This window comes from Xenopus tropicalis, chromosome 1 (assembly GCF_000004195.4).
Source record: "Xenopus tropicalis strain Nigerian chromosome 1, UCB_Xtro_10.0, whole genome shotgun sequence".
NCBI lineage: Eukaryota > Metazoa > Chordata > Amphibia > Anura > Pipidae > Xenopus > Xenopus tropicalis.
The window spans coordinates 102,965,739-102,987,948 of NC_030677.2; the positions used below are offsets into that span (position 1 = coordinate 102,965,739).

At 39.1% G+C, this 22,210-nt stretch overlaps 1 protein-coding gene across 3 annotated transcripts; it reads left to right on the plus strand.

The window, feature by feature from the left end:
* Nucleotides 1-2,594: 2,594 nt before the first annotated feature.
* Nucleotides 2,595-17,123, plus strand: btbd2 (BTB domain containing 2). 3 transcript variants are annotated; one of them, XR_208219.4, is made up of 9 exons: nucleotides 2,595-3,445; nucleotides 7,392-7,511; nucleotides 8,085-8,241; nucleotides 8,757-8,862; nucleotides 10,186-10,383; nucleotides 11,562-11,758; nucleotides 13,650-13,737; nucleotides 14,349-14,495; nucleotides 15,757-17,123. XR_208219.4 is itself a non-coding variant. In XM_002937930.5 (9 exons), exons 1-9 carry the CDS (start codon nucleotides 2,979-2,981, stop codon nucleotides 15,916-15,918), a joined length of 1,638 nt encoding a protein of 545 aa, XP_002937976.1. In that variant the 5' UTR covers nucleotides 2,602-2,978; the 3' UTR covers nucleotides 15,919-17,123. The 3 variants fall into 3 exon arrangements, 2 of the variants coding, with proteins under 2 accessions (XP_012809738.1, XP_002937976.1); XM_002937930.5 differs by having other exon boundaries at nucleotides 2,602-3,445; nucleotides 11,562-11,754; XM_012954284.3 differs by lacking the exon at nucleotides 13,650-13,737 and having other exon boundaries at nucleotides 2,598-3,445; nucleotides 11,562-11,754.
* The last annotated feature ends 5,087 nt before the right edge of the window (nucleotides 17,124-22,210 follow it).

The window sequence follows — 22,210 nt, forward strand, 5'->3', positions numbered from 1 at the left end:
CTTGTCTTGCCTCACCAGCTGCTAAAAAAAGTAATAGGTGCAAATGCCAAATATTAAGGTGAATAATTGGTATCCATAGAGTCCTGGCCCCTGCCTTTCAAGTGTTGGTGGGGTGGTCTTCCTTTTCTCATTTTTAAGCTTAACAGTATGCCAAGACATTGCAGGTGGCAATCCCTGTACCTAATGAGCAAGCATCATTATTGTCCACACCGTCTGTTCACTGTATAACTGTCAGGTTCGCTGCCTAAAGAAGTGGGCACAATACAAATTCAAGATCTGCCAAAGAAAGCATACCAGCAATCAGGAAAGAGTTGTGCAGTAGCCTTGCCTTCAGTATTGGCCAGGTATATACACATCACACATTAGCTCCCATATGGGTAAGGGTAACAGCATTTCAAATACACAGAGGCTCAAACAGCCCCCCCCATCAGCCCAATAAATACTGACTGTCTATGACACGTGTCAAACAAAAGCAAGCTGAAAAAATATGGCCGGCGACTTAGCTTGCATTTTAGATTTCAGCCCTCTTATGTGATTGAGTTTGACACCCCTGGTCTTTGGCATCTTACAGCAGCCCTCTGGCATTTTCCAGAATCCAGAGATTGTCTGTCTGGGCCTCGAGGATACAATGAAGTTGCTGCTCAATTTATTTCCATAGAGTGTCAGTTCAAAGCCTTTTTGCTAAAATAATTTTAGATAACTTTTCCAATATTTCTCATGTACCTAAAAAGAATTCTTAGCATTTGTCTTACTATACTAAAGGTCAACTTGACTAAGGTTAGTGCTGTCTGCAGCAGCTTTTCAACATGTTTCATAAAAGGCATACACGGAAGCATTAGATAAGATCCTCATTTGCTTATCTCGTTGTCATTACTAGAAAAGAATGTGGACTGTATTCTTTCCTTAGAAAAGTGCTCCCAAAGCCACCCCTGGTCCAGTGGTACTTGCTGTAATGATTTGGAAATAAACTGTAAATCCTCTTTTGGTCAAGAAGGTTGGGTGGTAGACAAAAGGGTTGGGTGGTGTTTCCATAGGCTGGAGTACAAATTAACACTTTACTGCAGCCTATCAAAGAATTACTCAGTCTCCAGCTCAGCATGAGTAATGTAACCAGCCCTCTGTTCCCAGGGACATCAAGCAGTGGCAGAATTTTGGCTGTGGTAACACAAGGCTGGGACAGTTTGGTGGGCACTTTTGTAAAAGAAAAAATATCTTTCATTTTTACTAATACTGTCACATACTTCTGCATTTCCTTTGTGTGAATATCTGCGTCCTGCATTAGGCCATTCTAGATTCAAAATGGGTGCACTCTCGTGCCTTAGTGTGCTTGCACTCATGCCCCCCAAGGTTGTAAATTACCCCTTATATTGTCAAGGCTAATACCTAGTAAACAGGTTTCTAGGCTTTTCTTAGTTGGTCACCACATCCATATGATCTAGCACTTGGGTCCAGATCCAAGCAGCAAAGAGGCTCTGTGTACATTGCAATACACCGTGTCTGTAGTTTAGGGATACAAGTTAGTTATGTCTAATGCATTTCACTAATCTTTCACCAATCTTTATTGCTTAGTTACAAAGGTCCTGTTGTCTTATATCCCTTACACTCTCTGCTATTTGTGGATTAACAAAGTAGGATTGAATATACAACGGGTCTGAATAGAGCCAAATTATCTGTAGTTTGTACAAAATTAAGAGATTCTGAGAACGAGCACATAATTTTAGTCTAAATATGCATTTTATGTTCTGGGTGTGTCTTGGTCAATTCTTAAATGCACTCCCTTCTCTGCAAGTTTCTGCGCTGATCAGGGGCAAATGACATGGTGTTGGTGACAGGACTGTGCGGGCAAAATAGGGCAGCTTGTCTATGTTCTCCTAGGATGCTATTTCTTGTATTTGTTCTTACTAGCATTGGTTTTACCTAAGTGCCTTTGAGTTGTTCACACCCAAGTAATGGTCTCTTGTTGTATAATCATTTACCTTGTATGTCATTTGCTATTATTAAAGGAGACATATTGGATAAATGGGAAAAACCCTAATTTTGTAGGCAATTATGAATAATATACGGTGCTGGTTTCACTTTGTGCTAAATATTAATCCTCTCTGTAAAAAATGGACCCTTTATTGGAGCTCCCTATAGATGGTATCACTTATCCGTCCAGTGTGAAATGAAGAGTGGGCGTGTCCTAAAGGTCCCTGCCAGAAGCACAGTAGGAGGGGGAGAGCCAATCACAGCCCTGCCCTCACACAAGCACAGACAGGCTTCAGTTCCCTATCAGGTCGGCCTGGGTGCTGATTGGTTCCTATCCTACAGTGGAGTGTACTGAGAGCCGCCAGCTCCCCTGCACATCCAGAGAATTCAGCCAGCAGGAAGTGGCACAGATGGGCGGGGCTAGTGGGGGTTTTGTGGAATTTCTCAATAAATCAGTCAGAAACACAACTTTTTAAGCACAATCCTTCTATATCTAGAGGAGTATAATTCCCTGGTACATTCTTAATTTTTATAGGATATGTCTCCTTTAACAGTTTTAGAAAACTGCAACAAAAATAGCATTGGGAGATCAATGACATGTCTTTAAAGGAGGGATACAATCCATGCATGCGTATAATCATCCCAAAACATTCCAGTTCAGTAATCCGTCAAATCGTGTCTCTGATCTCCAGTTTGAACTTCGCTGCTTTAGAAAACTGCACCATCGAGAATCTCCAGAGTCAATGCAACAGCACGTGACATAGGACTGCCCGAACGCTCAGATACAGAGGACCAATCAGCTAGTAGATATTGCATCATGTGGCACAGACGGGGGGTTTGGGCTAACATTAAGTAATATGTGAGGTTGTGCTTCTACTCTTTCGTCCAATAAGCGCTCGCTCGCATGAATGTACGATGCCCCGCCTCTAGTTAGCAACGCTGCCTCCCTTCAATGCCCTCTTCTTTTCCATCTCATCGGGTTGCCATAGAGACAGCGGCCTTGCCGCCTCATGCGCCGTTGCTGCCCGGTTCTGTTTGTAAACAGCCCCGGGGACCCGCCTCCCTCACCTTCCTCCTCCTGCCCCCGCCCACCGGAGCCTCCCCCATCCAAGATGGCGGCGGGTGGGAGCGGCGGCCTGTCGTTTCCCGGGGTGGTGGGGAACAGCGCCCCCAGCAACCGCGGTGGCTCCTCGGCCTCCTCGTACAACTATAGCGGCGGGGCTGGGGCCTCGTCCCCCGGGAATCAGGCAGCTGCTGCAGTTTCGGCATCTGGAGTTTCGCCTCCTGCTGCACCACCGCCGCCTCCTCCTGCTGCTGCTGCTGCTGCTGGCCTGCTCCGGGAGCCCGTGTACAACTGGCAGGCCACCAAAACCACGGTGCGGGAAAGGTTCACCTTCCTCTTCAACAACGAAGTGCTAAGCGACGTCCACTTCCTTGTGGGGAAAGGACTGGGAAGCCAGCGGATCCCGGCGCACAGGTATGTGGTACAGGTGGCATAGTGACAGGCTAGTGGGATGCCCAGCGCAGTACGGACCCAGTCAGCCATTCCTCTGCGGCTGATACTGGCATTGGCTAATATATATATATATATATATATCTTAAGTGCTTGTGCCACTCGCCATTGGCAGTTTGCTTTACACATCCTCATTGCGTGCTGTCAGAGTTACCCAAGAGACCTAAGCAGGGCTGATGCCATTCATGCTGGGCCTCATATAGATAGGGTCTGCTGTATAGGGCAGTGTCATGAGATGAATCTAAATCGTATTTATTTACATAACATTCTGTGCATAAGGATCAGTGTGCCAACGGGGAACTTTGAGGGAGAGGTATGCTTCTCTGTTGACATAAGACATGATGTCAACAAGGACACAAGGCTGATGGATTCCTGAAAGCCCATTGCAAAGCTGTGAGTGGTAAGCCTTTGTGCAACTACAGTGGGTACTCTGCACTACACTGGCACAAAACATTATAACTTGGCTATGTTGGCCTAACATTCACTAATAGTAACTTGCACATCAAGGTGAGACATGTGCATGCCCAGGCGTGTGTGTGTGTACTCCACATTCTGCCTTTATTGCCTAGTGCCAACTGAGGGCAACTTATTGATGAGCCTAGTAAAAAGATGAATTACCAAGAATTAGAAGTCATTGAAATATAATGTAAAACATTTAGCAACATTAGTGTTTGTCAGTCCTTTCTATTCTCTGCCCTGGTGCCTCTGACGTTTGAAACAATGTAACCCAAGCCAGCAGACTGACAGACCTGACTTCCTGGAAGACATTATTTAAAAAGTCATAACGAGAAGTTAAGTAAATGCTGCTTTCAATAGCAATTATATTTACAAATAACTGTTAATGTACGAAACATTTTTATTAATTTCATTTTGGAAAGTTTCTTAGAATCATATTTTCTTTTATTAGAAAAACATTTTGGGGCTTGGTGTCCTTTAAAATAAGTAAAGTTCGCAAACTGCAAGACTTATTTGAAAGCCTTATTTGTGGACATTGCTAAAATCTGTTCCAGTAAACGGAAAAATTAGAGATAAATTGATTAATGGGGATGTCTGAGTACTTTTGAAATGTAATGTTTTTTTTTTTTTTAAGATTTAAAAATATTAATATCAGGCTTTCAGCTCAGCAGCCCTTTCTTAGAACTGCTGTGTTGGGTTAACTTAATGTGCAAACAGCATCTCCAATGAAAAGCAGCTCTGCATCACACTCTCTCTCTTTTTGGGATTTTAAAGCTGCATTGACAGCCAGAGGGGAATATCTGCTTCCCTAGAATTTTCCCCTATTACATATTTATCAGATCAGGGATCTGACAGGGACCTGATGAGGTCACATGCATACCTCAGAAAAAGTACCTTTTTAAATTTAGTGCTTGAGTGCATTTTGTTATTTCCCTTTCCAGTCCTAACCAAGCTTAAACTGCAGATACGTTTAGTAGAGCAGCCTAAGCAAGTTAACTCTTATTTTATTTATTTTTGCTTTTAGTTTCCTTTCAAGTGTAGTTCACTAGTCTCATATATTTGGTTGTCCAAAAAATCACACAGGGTGAATGTGATTTTTTTTCATGTCCCCCAAACTGCTCAACACCTCTATTGACCTCTTTGTAGGTCATTATTTTATTATGATCTGGCCCTCAACCATGTAGTATAGTGATTAGCTGGTCCACAATATGGAAACAGCTGGAAGACAGTGGTATAATACAATTAAAGGCAATGATGGAAGGAATACTTCAAGGGTGAAGTCATAAAACAGGTGTACATTTTATCCATAGCAATAAATTCATACTTTTGCGTTTTTTTGTTCCAAACTTCTCTGGTAGTCAGTTGTGATTGCTTGCTGTGCAGGCCCAGACTGGAAATCTGTAGATTCTGGTAAATACCAGAGGGGCTCCTGGTAAAGTTCTTAGCATGCAATGTGTTAACAGGCGAGTAGGAAAATATCAGCTTGCACAGATGTTGTACAGAAGTTGATAAAATGTTAACTGTGACAAACATGCACAGTGCAATAGATAAGCCTTAGCTTGCCATACCAAATTATCAAACCGTTTATTTGGAGCTAGGCCTTGTTTGTCCCATACTGCTTATTGCTATTTTCTTATGTTGTCTCAAATGATTTGCTTTTCCAGTTAAATAAGATGCCGTTTCCCTCAAAATATCGGTTCTAGCGTGTGAACATTTTTGAAATTTTATAAAAACATTTTAAAGTACACTTACTCACGTGCAGTGTATACTCTAGCAATAATGTGGCAAATGATAGCCTCTTAGGTTAGAATAAATTATTACAAGAGATGTTGTCACTATATCATTTTTTAAAATGCTTGTTCATTCAGGCCTTTACATGTAGTTTAGTCGTTAGAGTCCTATGTGGGTCTAATCACGTGGACTTGACCTTTACCCACAGACTTAGCCTCTTGGACCCAATACCATCCTCCAACAACAAACCAAAGGCAGGAAGTTGGGATTTGAAGTGGAGAGGCTTAAGGTGGCCATAGACAGGCAAATTTGTAATTATTGATTCAAGCCCTTCAGACCTATTTGGCAGCTTATCTGCCTCTGATGGTCCTATCTGACCAATATCTGGCTGAAAATCGTCCAGAGGTCGATCGAGCAGGTATGATCGCATTGGCTGGTTGATGTGGTCTTCCCTTAAATAGTTAGTTGTAATCCAGTCATTTGGCCCTAGGGCCAAAAGATTGGGTTAGCCCAATATCAGCCATCTTAGGTGGCAACATCACCAAACAAGCGGATTTTATAGTATATGGTTAGCTTTATTGCTTAAAGCAGAGTACCGGTACCCACAATAAAATAACTGTGACATTTACATTAACACACTTAGATTCTTATAATATTTTTAATCAACAATTAAAAAAAAAAAACAAACATCATGAATAGCGGAAACACTATGCCTTTTTTTCACAAACAGCTTTTATTCTGGTAGTCTGAGCACCGTTGATCACTTCCAAAAACACATGCAGTCTCCTGATAACATTGGCCTTAGTATATACTTTTATTGGAGCAGGGATGATGTAAATGGGTACCTTGGAAATCTTGTACACCATGTTGGCCATTGCTCTTCCACTTTCTCTCTCCATTTATGCTTTACATCTTTTACTCTTATACAGCATTGCACAGATGTGCGGCTGAAAAAACATTCTGTTTTCTTTCAGCTGTTTCTTGACTTTTCCCCATTTTGATTTAGCTTTCTTCTCTAACTCCTTTACATTTGCTCACTCCTCCCCTTTCTTCTTCTGCTCTCCCTACCCTCTAATTTCACCCCTTTCATCTCTCTCTTTCTGAAATTGTAAGCGGGCTGTTTTGTGACGTTGGTGCAGCAATGGCTTATTTTTTTTCTGCCAACTCTACCATGCAGTTGGAGAATCTCCTTATTGTGCATGCTGAGACAACAACGGCACTTTGTTTTAGAAAAGCATGTATTTCAGTAGAAGTTGCTTAATGGTTTTTGTTTGCATCCTGAGAAAGTCTCCTGACAGTTGTGTCTGAAATCTTTCCTGGTCTATTTGACTGTAGCTTGTTATGGGAAAACCATTTTTGACTTCATCATCAGAGTTTGAACAATACTGATTGGAACTTCCTGTTCAATCACTTATTTATATTCTTGTGCCTGTCCCTCCCCACATGGGTTTATTAGTAATGCTGGCCTGTTGGGTTTAATTGGGAGAGGATGGGTTATGGTAAAGCCAAGGACAACCTGCGCATTACTAAACACAAAAAAAAAAAACTTTTAAAACTTATAACAGTTGTAACTGATGCATATCGGAAAATTGCTAAGAATTATATTTTCTTTCATCAGTCAAAATGCTATCGTATTTCTAATGAATATAAATTGTATATGAAATGATTCTAGTAAAGTGACTGAATGTATCTTTGAAAGCAACTCAGTGTTTATACTTCTTAGGTTTGTGTTGGCTGTGGGAAGTGCAGTCTTTGATGCTATGTTTAATGGTGGAATGGCTACAACGTCCACAGAAATAGAATTGCCAGATGTTGAACCTGCTGCATTCCTTGCTTTGTTAAAGTAAGTACAGTATATGCTTACCTTTTTTGAGGGTATTAGTGCCTATTACTTCCATACTTTAGTATAGGTTAATGCTTTCACTTTATACAGGTATGGGATTTGTTATCCAGCTCTTAATTATGGGAAGGATGTCTTTCATGCATTCCATCAAATAACTCAGATTGTTCTTTTTCTCTGTAATAATAAAACAGAACCTTGTACTTGATCCCAACCAAGATATAATTAATCCTTATTGGTGGCAAAAAATGCTATTGGGTTTAATCAATCTTTAAATGCTTTTTTAAGTATACTGAAGGTATGGAGATCCAAGTTATGGAAGGATCCCTTATCCAGAAAACCCCAGGTCCTGAGCATTCTGGATAACAAGTCCCATACCTGTATATGTAACAGTAAACACTGTAAAAGTAAGTTTTGGTGCATTATTGAGTGTACATAATCAAGGACCACATATCCTTAGGAAAATAGAATACAAAAAATCTTTATATAGAGCTTTACAAAAAATGGTTAAATCATTTTTGTGTAAAGTAGGCATTTACCTGGGCTTTTGTCTAATCAGCACTAATGTTGTTTGAGGTTCCTTTACTCTGATGAAGTACAGATCGGTCCAGAGACTGTAATGACAACTTTATACACGGCCAAGAAATATGCTGTACCTGCCCTGGAGGCGCACTGCGTGGAATTTCTAAAGAAGAACCTTCGAGCAGATAATGCTTTTATGTTGCTTACACAGGTATTTTTATTATTCACATAACCTTATAATGTACCAAAGTATTCCCCAGCACTGTACAGTAGAAACATATATACATTAAACATGCAGATTACATACAAATACTGATGCAGCAGGTAAAAAGGGCCCTACTTTGAATTGTCAGATTATGTTCATAATAAGCTTTGCATTCTCATTATTTTGATATAAATGTTATGTTAAGTACAGAGGTATGAGGGGTTCTTATTGGCATATCTGTGTAAAAGAAAAAACAACTGGCAAACCAATGGCAAAACTTTTTTAAAAAATGGCAGATCGTCCCTGAAACTAATTGATAGTTTTGTAAACCCATAACTGGTAAATAAAAATGTCTCATTAAGATCTACTAAGACATTAAAACTGCTAATTGTTAGGTTCTTATGCTGTCATCTTGCATTTTGAGTATAGGTAAAATGAAATAATTGCAAAACTTTGAGAGTTTGTTTTGGTACCATAAACAAGAGCTGACTTCTTGCATTTTGTTGTTATAACAACTTTAGGCTCGGCTGTTTGATGAACCTCAGCTAGCAAGCCTTTGTCTGGAAAACATTGATAAGAATACCTCAGATGCCCTAAATGCAGAGGGTTTCACTGACATCGATTTAGGTAATTTTATCAAAGCTTGTCTCCCTCCTCATGGCCTGAATACTAAAGCATGGTTCAGTGCATGCATTTAAAGGCATAGTTTAGGAGAATGGCACACCCAGCTATCCCTTGTCCACAGAAAATCACTAGTAGCTCTGACTTTCTAAAAGTACTGCATGAAGTACGCAATATCGTGCCTGACTCTTTGGATCTGTAGCAGAGCCCCCTACAGACATAATTTGTTTTTTTTTTCCATTAGTTTTGTTTTCTCTCAGGCTTTGCTATTTATGGCTAGGACCGTGTGGAGAAGCTTTACCAGAGCTATTTATCATTAAGGGAAGTACTTGGAATGTAGCATATTTTTCCATTGCAAACTACCATAGAAGCTATTCCCAGCCTCTTCTGGATTCTTATTTTTGGGCCTTCATGCAAGTGATAACAAAAAGATCTATGTAGCAGAAAGTGTAATGCAGACTGTGATTAATTAATATGCACCCACCCCCAGGCTAACTCAAGTTTATTCTCCCTGCATGAATTGTATTAAAGTCGACTTAAGCTTGCTGCAAACAAACCAGTTATTGGCTGATAAAATAGGCCAGGTGTGCATAGGTTTGTTTTATAAAACAATATCTTATTTTATAAACCTCCTTATGGTTACATTCCTCCTTATAATTCATGAAAAGGCATTGTTTAAGGCTGCGTAAAATGGGAAGCAGCAGAGTAGCCTTATGCCATGCATTAAATAATAGGGCTGAAATTGAAAATCCATAGGTGTATTAGTATTGCTAAAAAAAAATGTGTGAATATTATTCTTTATAAACATGCCCCCAAACTGCCCAGCAGCCTATGGCACCTATTCCAGCCTGATTATGTCTCTAGTAGCAGAAACAGAGGTAACAGCACAAGCACAATTTATCACCTACATTAGAAAATGAGTCCCACTATGTACTATGGCCCATGTGATCAAATTGTAATTATCCCAAACTCTGTAGAAGAAAATAGATCAAAATAGATAATTCATGAGGATTGTTGAACTGCAAACATTTAATATTGTGCAGGCAATTGTGTACCGTTAAGAGTGGTCCATTATAAAGCACATGAAGAATAGGTGAACAAATTCCTCTTCCCTTTAACTGCTTCTAGTTTATTTCAGCTCTCTGCATTATTTACATACATGTGCTGCTGTGTGAGGCCAGTACACATGCACTCCTTAATTCTCTTCCAAAAAACTTTTGAGTGCATATTTCTATTTACTTTTTTCAAAGTGTGTTTTGTATGTCATGTCTTTATACTGAACTATGCTTCTGCTGGTTTGCTAGATAATTTTTGTGGCTGCCCCTGCAGATACACTAGTTGCTGTGCTAGAACGGGACACCCTGGGAATACGAGAAATTCGACTTTTTAATGCAGTTGTACGTTGGTCAGAAGCAGAATGCCAGCGGCAGCAACACCCAGTTACCTCTGAGAATAAGAGAAAGTCTCTTGGCAAAGCATTGTCTCTTATCCGCTTTCCTCTCATGACTATTGAGGAGTTTGCAGCAGGTATCTATTGCTTTATACTATTTTAATTAAACAACAAATTTATGTCATAACCTGGATTTTTATATCGTAACCTGGATGAATGAAAATCTTCTTACACGTCATTTATCTTAGTTTATACAGAAGTTTTTGGGAGCTAATCAGATCATTTACATTAAGTAAAGCATTATCATTGTAATTTTTAAATACAGAATAGTTTTTATTTCTCAAATTATTTAGTATTTTTACCATATAATTGGAGATGCGGTGTGGTCATGCCCAATGAGATTCGCTCATTAGTATAATCACTGCATAAGTAGATCTGTGGATAAATTTGCCACACAAGGTAGGACAAGTATAGCAGATTTGATCATTCTCCCAACTTAACTTTGGCAGCAGGTAGCTTCTAGGCTGTGATTAACATCCCAGGATGCCAGCTCCAATTGGCTATATCAGTATCCTGAAGTATCAGTTACATCATTAAAGGGGCTGTTCACCTTTGAGTTAACTTTTAGTATGACTTAGAGAGTAATATTCTACAACAATTTGCAATCGGTGTTCATTTTTTATTATTTGTAGTTTTAGAATTAATATAAATTTTGTTCTGGTTGCTAGGGTCCAAATTTACCAGAGGATTGATTTGATTGAGAGACCGATATATGAATATGGGGAGACCTGAATAAAAAAATAAGTAATAAAAAGTAACATTAACAATAAAATTGTAGCCTCACTGAGCAATAGTTTATTGGCTGCTGGGGTCAGTGACCCCCATTTGACAGCTACAAACAGTTTGAAGATCTATAACTATAAGAAATAAATAATGAAGGCTATTTGAAAAGCGGCTTAGAATTGGCCATTCTATAACATACTAAAAGTTAAATTATAGGTGAACCACCCCTTTAAAGGCAGAGAGCAGTATTTTCTATATAAGCTTCATCACTTGGCCATGTAATGTTCATATATATATATATATATATAATATATATATATATATATATATATATATATATATATATATATATAGAAACAGGCCCTCACGTCTATCAAAAATTATAGCTTGCCTGGGTGCAGTATAAAATAGCATACATAACAGAAAAAAATGCCGCACTCGCAGGTCTTAAGGTGCAAAACAACAAATATTTATTAGAACCAAAGACTAAGTTGGTGCCATAATTTTTAATAAAAATCTTTATTTTCTGTAGGCCCTGCTCAGTCTGGAATTTTGACTGACCGGGAGGTCGTCAGCCTTTTTCTGCATTTTACTGTAAACCCAAAACCTCGAGTAGAGTTTATAGACCGGCCTCGGTGTTGCTTACGAGGAAAAGAATGTAATATCAACCGTTTCCAGCAGGTGGAGAGTCGCTGGGGTTACAGCGGAACTAGTGACAGAATAAGGCAGGTATTTTTCTGCAAAATATACCATTTAAAGTTTCTGAGCTGAAAAGTGGGTTTTCTGACTTCCCTAACTAGAGTTTACAGTTTATCATTTTAATTTTTACTTTAGTCTTAATTTCATTATTTCTAACAACTATTTACTTTCTATGCTTGTATATCTTGTATTAGTTTAAAAATATGGACCAATTTCTCGTATATTATGGGTCTATTTAAAGGGTATGATGTTGACATTGCTGTTGTGAGACTATTTGCATGGTGTTTTAGTTATTCAGCTTTTTGTTCAGCAGCTTTGCAGTTTGGTATTTTAGCAGCTATTTGGTAGGTAGGGTCTTATTAACCCTAGCAACCAGGCAGTGGTTCTAGGAATAGGGTATTTAATAACATACTAAACATTAACTTGAAGGTGAACCACCCCTTAAAGTGCCTTTGTCGTAAATAAAATATGCGATGGTAGAAAAATTGAAAATTGAGTCTGGTAGAATTAGAAGGCCTTTATGGAAATGTGTCTGTACTAGAGCATAATTCCATTTAAAGGAACAGTAACACTAAAAAATAAAAATGTTTTAAAATAATTAAAATATAATGTACTGTTGCCCTGCACTGGTAAAAGTTGTGTGTTTGCTTCAGAAAGACTACTGTAGTTAAAGGAACAGTAACACCAAAAAATTAAAGTGTATAAAAATAATTCATATATTATGTACTATTGCCCTGCACTGGTAAAAGTTGTGTGTTTGCTTCTTAAACACTACTACAGTTTATATAAATACCCTGCTGTGTAGCCATGGGGGCAGCCATTTAAATTGAAAAAAGGAGAAAAGGCACAGGTTACTAAGCAGATAACAGATAAGTAGCATAGATTCCCATTGTATTCTACACAGTTATCTGTTATCTTCTTATGTAACCTGTGCCTTTTCTCCTTTTTTCAATTTAAATGGCTGCCCCCATGGCTACACAACCGCTATTTCTATTAACTACAGTAGTCTTTCTGAAGCAAACACACAACTTTTACCAGTGCAGGGCAACAGTACATTATATATTAATTATTTTTATACACTTTCATTTTTTGGTGTTACTGTTCCTTTAATAGAAATAGCTGTTGTTTAGCCATGGGGGCAGCCATTTAAATTGAAAAAAGGAGAAAAGGCACAGGTTACATAAGAAGATAACTGATAACTGTGTAGAATACAATGGGAATCTGCTACTTATCTGTTATCTGCTTAGTAACCTGTGCCTTTTCTCCTTTTTTCAATTTAAATGGCTGCCCCCATGGCTACACAACAGGGTATTTATTTATTATTTAACTGTAGTAGTGTTTATGAAGCAAACACACAACTTTTACCAGTGCAGGGCAATAGTACATAGTATATTAATTATTTTTATACACTTTAATTTTTTGGTGTTACTGTTCCTTTAATTAACATGCTATTGCTGTGCTATATGCTATGCTGTAACATGCCATTTCTGTATCATGCTGCCTAGAAAAATTACATATTGGTAAGCTAAAGGAACATATTTGTATGCACTGAAAAAACTGATTTTAAAGTCATTTAATGAGGCTTCCTGAATTGTATTTACACCCACAGGAGTATAAAACATGCACCAAGTCTACTTCTTCTGGATTTGCCCAAATACCAAATTTGCCATTTAAGAATTTGGAGGAATCCCAATTTGCTTAAGCAAAAGAACGTAATCTTAAGTGTAAAAAAAAATGTGCACTTAGCATGTCACTTGATTTTAAGGGCTCAGATTTGATTTGACTGAATTGAGACATTATGTATCTTAAACGGATATGCATTCATGTGATTTTCCTTCCTGACCTTTTAACATCTAGTTGCAGGAACACACATTTTACTAATCAAGGCTGGCACTAATATGTCTGTCTTAAAATATTCCAGGTTTTCAGTCAATCGCAGAATATTTGTGGTGGGGTTTGCGTTGTATGGCTCAATACATGGCCCCACAGATTACCAAGTTAACATACAGGTAGGGAATGCATGTACAAGCAGTTTGTTCTTAATTTATCAATTTCACTCACATTATAAACTGTTATGATCTTTGGAGGGAAAAACTTGATGCACACAAATAAGTAGTATATAATACACAAGAGCTACAAATATCCTGTAAAGTATATTCTTATAAATGGTGCTTAGTGATGTTGTCAGTTATAATCTGTGCTTAGTGATGTAATTGTTGTCTTGTGTATTATAATAAAGTACAACCTGTTGTAATATATTAGGGTATTATTAGTCATCTCGGAGTTCCATGACTACATGATAGCATGAGGCCTAAGGCCATGGAACTCCTAGGGGATTTCTAATATCCTTATTTTTTACAATAGTGGATATATTTATATAGGGGGTTTATTTTCAGACATTATTTTTTATTTGCAAATTACAACATTCTTATTTGCTATGGATAAAACTTATCTAGCCATACAGTCATTCGTTTCCATTACAACACACAGGGCACAAACACTGCAGGACCTTGAAATATTTTATAAATAAACAGGCCATTTGCATTTCTATGCCGCTTTTATTTGCCTGTTCTGTCTGTCACCTCTTCTCCCCAAACTTCTTGTTTTGCTTGTTTTATAGATTATCCACACAGACAGCAATACAGTGCTTGGTCAGAATGACACCGGATTCAGTTGTGATGGATCCTCCAGCACCTTTAGAGTCATGTTTAAAGAACCGGTAGAAATTCTCCCTAATGTCAACTACACCGCATGCGCCACTTTAAAGGTAACATTTCCTTGATACGTAAAGAAATTTAAACATTTCATGCCTAACTTGCTCATAAAATATAATGGAGCTGTTAGTCCATATTTAAGCATATAAACTTTTTCCATTGTCTATTCATCCTGAACATCTTTTTACAGTCAAACTCTAATTTAAAGTTTTCTAGGTGACCAAAACAAAAGTAAAATGTTGGAAAATGTAAAATGGGGTGCATTAAAAATCATGGTTTGACTGTAGAATTGGTGGACTGTGAAACAATTATGCAGGATGTTTTTAAATGTTTTACAAAAAAGTACCATTCACAGGGGACTATATGGAGTAAAATGTAGGAAAACCCAACTTAAATCTGGGAAATGCACCCAGTGTAATTCATCAAAACAGGAGGGGACTGCAGGAAAAATGTAAATGCTGTTAAGTGTAGGTTTGACTGTATATAATCTAGCACACGTGGCTAAAATGTGTTTTTGGAGTATGCTGTATTCATAGGAATATAACAGGACAAAGATTGCTAGTATACAATGAAAGAGTGAAAATAAAGGACATAAAACCCCAAATACCAGTCTGACTTATGTTATAAGGCTTTGCAAAAGGCATTAATGTCTTGGGAAGCTCATTCTTGCACAATGCTTGGGACCCCATATGAGGGTAAGAACTCACGGAGTGAGTTACTCGCCCACAATAGATCGCTGCTATTGTGGGCAAGTAACCACTCCGAACAGGCTTTCCACCACCAAGAATAGAAGTCGCAGGTGGAAAGCCCTTCACATCGCTTCGGTTACCTGAAGTCGCTCAAAGTTTCCTCCTGCAGGCAACTTTGCGCGACTTCTGAAAACAAATCTATGTGAAGGGCTTTCCAACTTCTGTTGTTGCTGGTTGAAAGCCTCTTTGGAGTGGTTACTCAATGCTGGTGCTGCTCTTACAGTCTGTCTGAGGCATGAACAGCAGGGACTAATAGGTGTGAACAGTACAGGGGATTATACATTTTAGCATAAGAGGGGTTGACAGCCTGAATCTGAGGTGTGAACAATGCAGGGGGGCAGTTAATCTCAACACTGATACCAGTTACAACAGCCAGACAGATGGGGGCCACGGCTTGTTGGAGCATTTTATAGATATTCTGCATTTTTTTTTCCTTTTAATTGCCTTCCTTCTACAGCAGGCCTGTAAGCTATGAACAACTTTGTTGACATACATTCTTCAGATTTGTTACATGAAAAACAAAACACCCCAATGTATTGATATTATATTTCAATTGGTTTTTCAGGGTCCTGATTCTCACTATGGTACAAAAGGACTGCGCAAAGTAATCCACGAATCTGCTACAACGGGCACCAAAACATGCTTCACCTTCTGCTATGCAGCAGGGAACAACAATGGCACCTCTGTTGAAGATGGACAGATTCCTGAAATAATCTTCTACACATAGGTGGGAGAGAGAACATTCTGTATCAGACCAGGCTGTTTTTTGGACACTCTGTGGGTGCAAGGTGTGGCTGGCCTTATTCAGATGCTGAATGTTGTGTTGAGACTTCCAGTTTTGGCAAAATGACCTATATTACCTCCTTCCATACCTCTGAAACTTAGCTTGTCATGGGCTTTTGGCATGGCTAAGATGCTTTCTCAACCGTGTACACTTGCTTTTCTCAGTCAGACAGGCAAATGCCTCAGTGTATATATATATATCCTTGGCAGTAACACCAGAATCTGTTCATCTGGTGGCACCTTAATCCTTGTGTAAGGATACTAGGCTGTTGAATGGTTAGATTCAGTTTATTCTCTAAGTTAAAACAAACTATAAATAAACTATAAACTTCCTTTGCAGTGGGGTAGATAAATGTATACACACTTATAAACAGTGTGAGGGTATATAATATATACACATACAGAACTCGTGTATAGAATAGATATATTCTAGTCCAGTTACATAATGTGGTGGAATTATTTGTTCCGTTTAGCCACTGCCTTTAATACTCCACCTATGGCACTGAAATGGTCTACTCCCGCTTGTTTCTTTTTAAGACATTTTTATTTTGTCTGTGACATTTCAGCTCCTTTTGAAGTTCCCCTTGACTCTGTGTAGAGGAAGGGCTAGGATCAGCATTTCATTTAAGTGAATAGTGGAGTGCATCTAATATGCCACAAAGAGGGAAGTAAAAACCATATGGCTTAAGCCACGTTATTAAAGTTAATAAAGATAAAAATTTATAAGCTATTTTTGGAATGTATATAAAGTTTAAAGTACTTAACTTGGTTATTAAACCTGCAGATGAAAATGTTTAGCAATTATATGAAGGTGTCAGAAATCCTAATGTAAGGATCCTAAAGGGGCACAGTCTGTTCTCTGTTCAGCAGTTTCAGCCTTTACAAGGGAACTCATTGTCACCCTAAGATTTCCAGATTTGTGCTCCTGACCTTTGTAATTATTCTGAATGTAAATATAATGGCTGCTTGCTTTTCTTTGGTCCTTAGTAAGGATATACTTTTTTTTTTTATTTTATTTTCCCCATGAGAAAATTGCTTTACTTCTTGAATGTACTTAAGGTCTCCTAGATCTGCCTTTGTCTGCACTCCTTTTACATTACCTGCTTCTGACTTTGTAAATAGAAGTCAATAAAGACGTATAAGAAATAATGTTTGTCCTTCATTAAATATTAGATAACGTTGGAACACGCACACCAATTTTCTCATTGGTAGCTTGACCTTATGGTTCATGTTTGTGCAGCATCACTTTGCTTTAAAGGACAAGGAAAGGCAAAGTAACTTGGGGGTGCCAAAATGTTAGGCACCCCCAAGTGACTTTAACCGCTTACCTTGTACCCCAGGCTGGTGCCCCTGTTAGGAGAAAACAGCACCAGCCCGGGGTACCTGTAGCGGAGCGCTTCCTCCTTCCTGCATGCGCAGTAGAGTGAAAAGCTGACTCTTGTTAAAGTTCGGCTCTTTCACTCTACTGCGCATGCGCGCTCGCAAGGCAGGAAGAAGGAAGCGCTGCAGCTACCCCAGGCTGGTGCTGTTCTCTCCCAACAAGGGCACCAGCCCGGGGTAAAAGGTAGGCGATTAAAGTCACTTGGGGGTGCCTAACATTTTGACACCCCCAAGTGACTTTGCCTTTCCATGTCCTTTAACATATGCAGCAGGAGATTTATTTTTTATTTTAGAAGCCTTGGAAAAAGAGATGGTGCAGCACTAAAATGGAATTGCTTGCTAGTGTAGTGGTCTGCTGTGCCTTGTATAACTTAAAATGACATGCACACTTTTGTGCATGTCACTGTATAAATTACTAAACCAACTTCTGCTTGCTATCCACTGCCTGCTCCATCATTAATACTCTTTCTGGATCTACTGTGGTCAAAACCAAAAAATCCAGAAGACTTCCTGTGAATAACAAGACGAGGCAAACTAATGGCATCAGTGGCAGCACAGAAAAATGGGCAGGCAGGAGATAACAGGGGAGGTTGAATAAAAAAGTGGGATGGGGTAAAAGTGAAATGGTGGGACAGAAGGCTGTAGAAGTGAATAAATGGACAAAACTCAGGAACAGAAGTAGAATTGATGAGCTAGATGGAATATGTGGGTGGGATAAAATGGAGGTAAAATGTATTTGTTGCAGAGAGCAGAGGTTAAACAGAATGATGGAAGTCAGAGGAGGGAATGGTGGGGCTTGTTGAGGCCCTGGAGCAGAAGTACAAAACTTACCTGAAGAAAAAAACACAGTAAGACTAAACATTTTAGCTGTAGGTTAAACAAGTAATGTACCCCCTACTAGAATGTATCCTAATATTGGAAGTCACCTTGGAGTTACATGACCCATATAAAAGCACTTGGTCTGTGGGCTTGTGATTTTATATGGCCACTGCCCCCAAGCATATTACATACAGTGAGAAGCAGTACATATTCACATCCCAAATAAATAGTTTTAAATGAGAGGAAGCAGCCACAGCACATTCCATACAGTGAGAGGAAGAAAATTAATACATACCTCTATGAAGATTCTCATTCATCCAGGTCATGATATACAGTATCTAGTAGAATTAAGTCTAAAACAACTGGACTTTTCTGAGTTTTTCTTGAAAACGTTTCGCCACTCATCCGAGTGGCTTCTTCAGTTCAAATGGCTTCTTCAGTTCAAATGACTGGTAGGGAACCAGTCATTTGAACTGAAGAAGCCACTCGGATGAGTGGCGAAACGTTTTCAAGAAAAACTCAGAAAAGTCCAGTTGTTTTAGACTTAATTCTACTAGATACTAATACATACCTCCTTAAAGCAGGTCATGGAACTCTGAGAAAAAGAATGCTTACCTGGTACCGACCAGCCCACCATAGGCTCCTGAAGGGATTAAAGCTCATTCAATAAATGCAATATTAGCCTCCTAGGCTGGATGTCTCAGTGGACTGAAGTGCAGGACAGCATTGTGGGCAAGTTCTAAGACTTTCATGAACCACTGGACTTCTGTGCACCTGGCAAAATGCGGTATTATCTGCAGTTCTAAATCACCCTCCCTAATATATGGCTGCTTAATTTTATGTGTGTGCTACCTTATGGGACATAATGATTTTGTGCCAAAAATTCCTTTCTCTGCCTTTTTCCATTTCTCTACCCCTGTCCCACTAATCCGCTCTCATTAACGATGTTCTATTTTCTGTTTGCTTTTTTTCTTGTTCTCTCCCTTGTTTTACGGTTATCTCATGTTTTCACCTTCATTTTTTGCCTTATCCTAAGTTCTCCTTTTTTTTATCTTTGCCTTTTTGTACCCTCTGTTTCCTCATTTTTATTATGCACTTTTCTGTGCATAATACTTGTTACTGCTTGTTTTACAGTAGTAACAAGTATTATGCTGCTTGTTTTACTTTCAAAATCTAGGGCTGCTTGTTTTACTTTCAAAATCTAGGGCCTGGTACAACCATGTAGGAATTTGATATATCTGTAATTCCTGCACTCCAAAAGGTTATTTTTTCCTATTATACCAGCATAAATGCAGCTGCAAGGAGGAGTTGCACCTGACATGACTGTGGCTGATGCGACAAGATCCGCAATTGTGCATACGTGTTTTGATGAATCTTACAAAAGGTTGCAAGTAGGCTCAAGTTTTTCTCAGCGTTAATAGGCACACTTACACATGATTCGAGGTGGGATTTTTTTAACACAATCCCTTCATTTCAAGGGCTCAAAAGTAATTGGACAATTGACTTCAAAGGCTATTTCATGGGCAGGTGTTGGCAAGTCCATCGTTATGTCATTATCAATTAAGCAGATAAAAGGCCTGGAGTTGACTTGAGGTGTGGTGCTTGCATGTGGAAGATTTTGCTGTAAACAGACAACATGCGGTCAAAGGAGCTCCCCATGCAGTTGAAAGAAGCCATCCTTAAGCTGCGAAAACAGAAAAAACCCATCCGAGAAATTGCTACAATACTAGGAGTGGTAAAATCTACAGATTGGTACATCCTGAGAAAGAAAGCAAGCACTGGTGAATTTAGCAAAGCAAAAAGACCTGGACATCCATGGAAAACAACATTGGTGGATGATTGTAGAATCACTTCCATGGTGAAGAGAAACCCCTTCACAACAGCCAACCAAGTGAACAACACTCTCCAGGGGGTAGGTGTATTGATATCCAAGTCTATCATGAAGAGAAGACTGCATAAAAGTAAATACAGAGGGTGCACTGCAAGGTGCAAGCCTCTCATAAGCCTCAAGAATAGAAAGGCTAGATTTGACTTTGCTAAAGAACATCTAAAAAAGCCAGCACAGTTTTGTAAAAACATTCTTTGGACAGATGAAGCCAAGATCAACCTATACCAGAATGATGGCATGGAACAGCTCATTATCCAAAGCATACCACATAAAACACGGTGGAGGCAGTGTGATGGCTTGGGTGTGCTTGGCTGCCAGTAGCACTGGGACACTAGTGTTTATTGATGTGACACAGGACAGAAGCAGCTGAATGAATTCTGAGGTGCTCAGAGACATACTGTCTGCTCAAATCTAGCTAAATGCAGTCAAATTGATTGGGCAGCGTTTCATGATACAGATGGACAATGAACCAAAACACACAGCCAAAGCTACCCAGGAGTTTAAAGCTTATTTATTAAACAACTAACTGAAAGCCGCTGCAGTAAAGGCCTGGCAGAGCATTAAAAAGGAGGAAACCCAGCATCTGGTGATGTCCATGAGTTCAAGACTCCAGGCTGTCTTTGCCAGCAAAGGGTTTTCAGCCAAGTATTGGAAATGAACATTTTATTTCCAGTTATTTAATTTGTCCAATTACTTTTGAGCCCCTGAAATGAAGGGATTGTGTTAAAAAAAAAAAAATGCTTTAGTTGAAATTGTTTTGTTCACCCTGCTGAATTAAAGCTGAAAGTCTGCACTTCAACTGCAACAGAGTTGTTTCATTTAAAATTCATTGTGATAATGTACAGAACCAAAATTAGAAAAAAAGTTGTCTGTATTTATGTACCTAACTGTATATCTCTCAGACCTGCAGAATTTTGCCTACAAATAAATCGTAAATCGTATGACAATTACAAATACTTTAATGTGGTCTTAAGAAATCCTTAGATTGTATGGATTACCCTCAAAAACTGGACATTGGTATAAAAGTCTTTGCATAGACTAACACAAATATAGGTTGCATAGAACATTTTCACTGTTCTATTAGTAACATTAGTTTCACTCTCACTAGGAATGGAACTAGGGTGAGGCCAAACACCCAGTGTGCAATTGTAGTGGGGAGGCACTAGGACCCTAGCTACATCAATGGGTGAGCAGGCAAGTAGCTGTTCCGCAATTTTACTACTTTTTAGATTTATAGAGACATATTAATCAAAGTATAAACTCTCATACTAGTGAATAGAGAGCTGTAAAATTTATTTCTGGTGAACCTCTGCACTACACCTCTCAAGGCAACTTTGGGCATCTTCTGAAAATTGTAGTTACCCGTATGCCATCCCAAGTGATTGCTTGAACAGGGCTGAGACAAAACGTTGATTCCAGTAAAACTGCTGCTGCGTCTATTGGCCTGTGGGAACCCTAGAGCTATCCCTACCTCCTGACCAGGTGGCAGCTTCAGAACTCCCTCAGCACCCTACATCAATAGGCACACTTGTGGCAAAAGAACAGGGGACACATGACACACCAGAAGTTATGCTAGACAGGCTTAGAAAATATATGGTGCGACTGCGCCAAATTGGTGACAAAGCACATGGGCAGTTGCACCCATTTTGGCAAATCACCCCCAACTGCAGTAGAATTCTGGGGGAAAAAAACCCGCTACATTGTGGGAAATAACATGGCCAATACACTCAAAAATTACACTTTGCATGAAGGTAAGTGAATGTGCCCTAATAGCTTGTAGTAAATTGTAAGCGTTTGCTGGTTGTTAACATCATAAATAAAGAATGTGCTACATAGCTAACTTTACAGCCCTAAAGCTAACCTTACAAGGGCTGACTGGGGGATTCAAGCAGTTGACAAAACTGCAGTTTCAGATGAACATTGACTCCCATTTTCATGTTGTTGGGTGGGGAAAGGACATTAACCAACCATCAAGCATAGCTTTTCCTTTAGGCTAAACATGTGTAGAGGGAGAACACACAGGCTGTACGTAGAGTCCGGCTGAAAGTTACAGAGTACAGAATGCATGACAGAATGAGTATGTTTGACCATCTTTGCTCAATAATGTGAATATATGTGTAGGTCATGCTTTACTAAACCAAAAAAATGA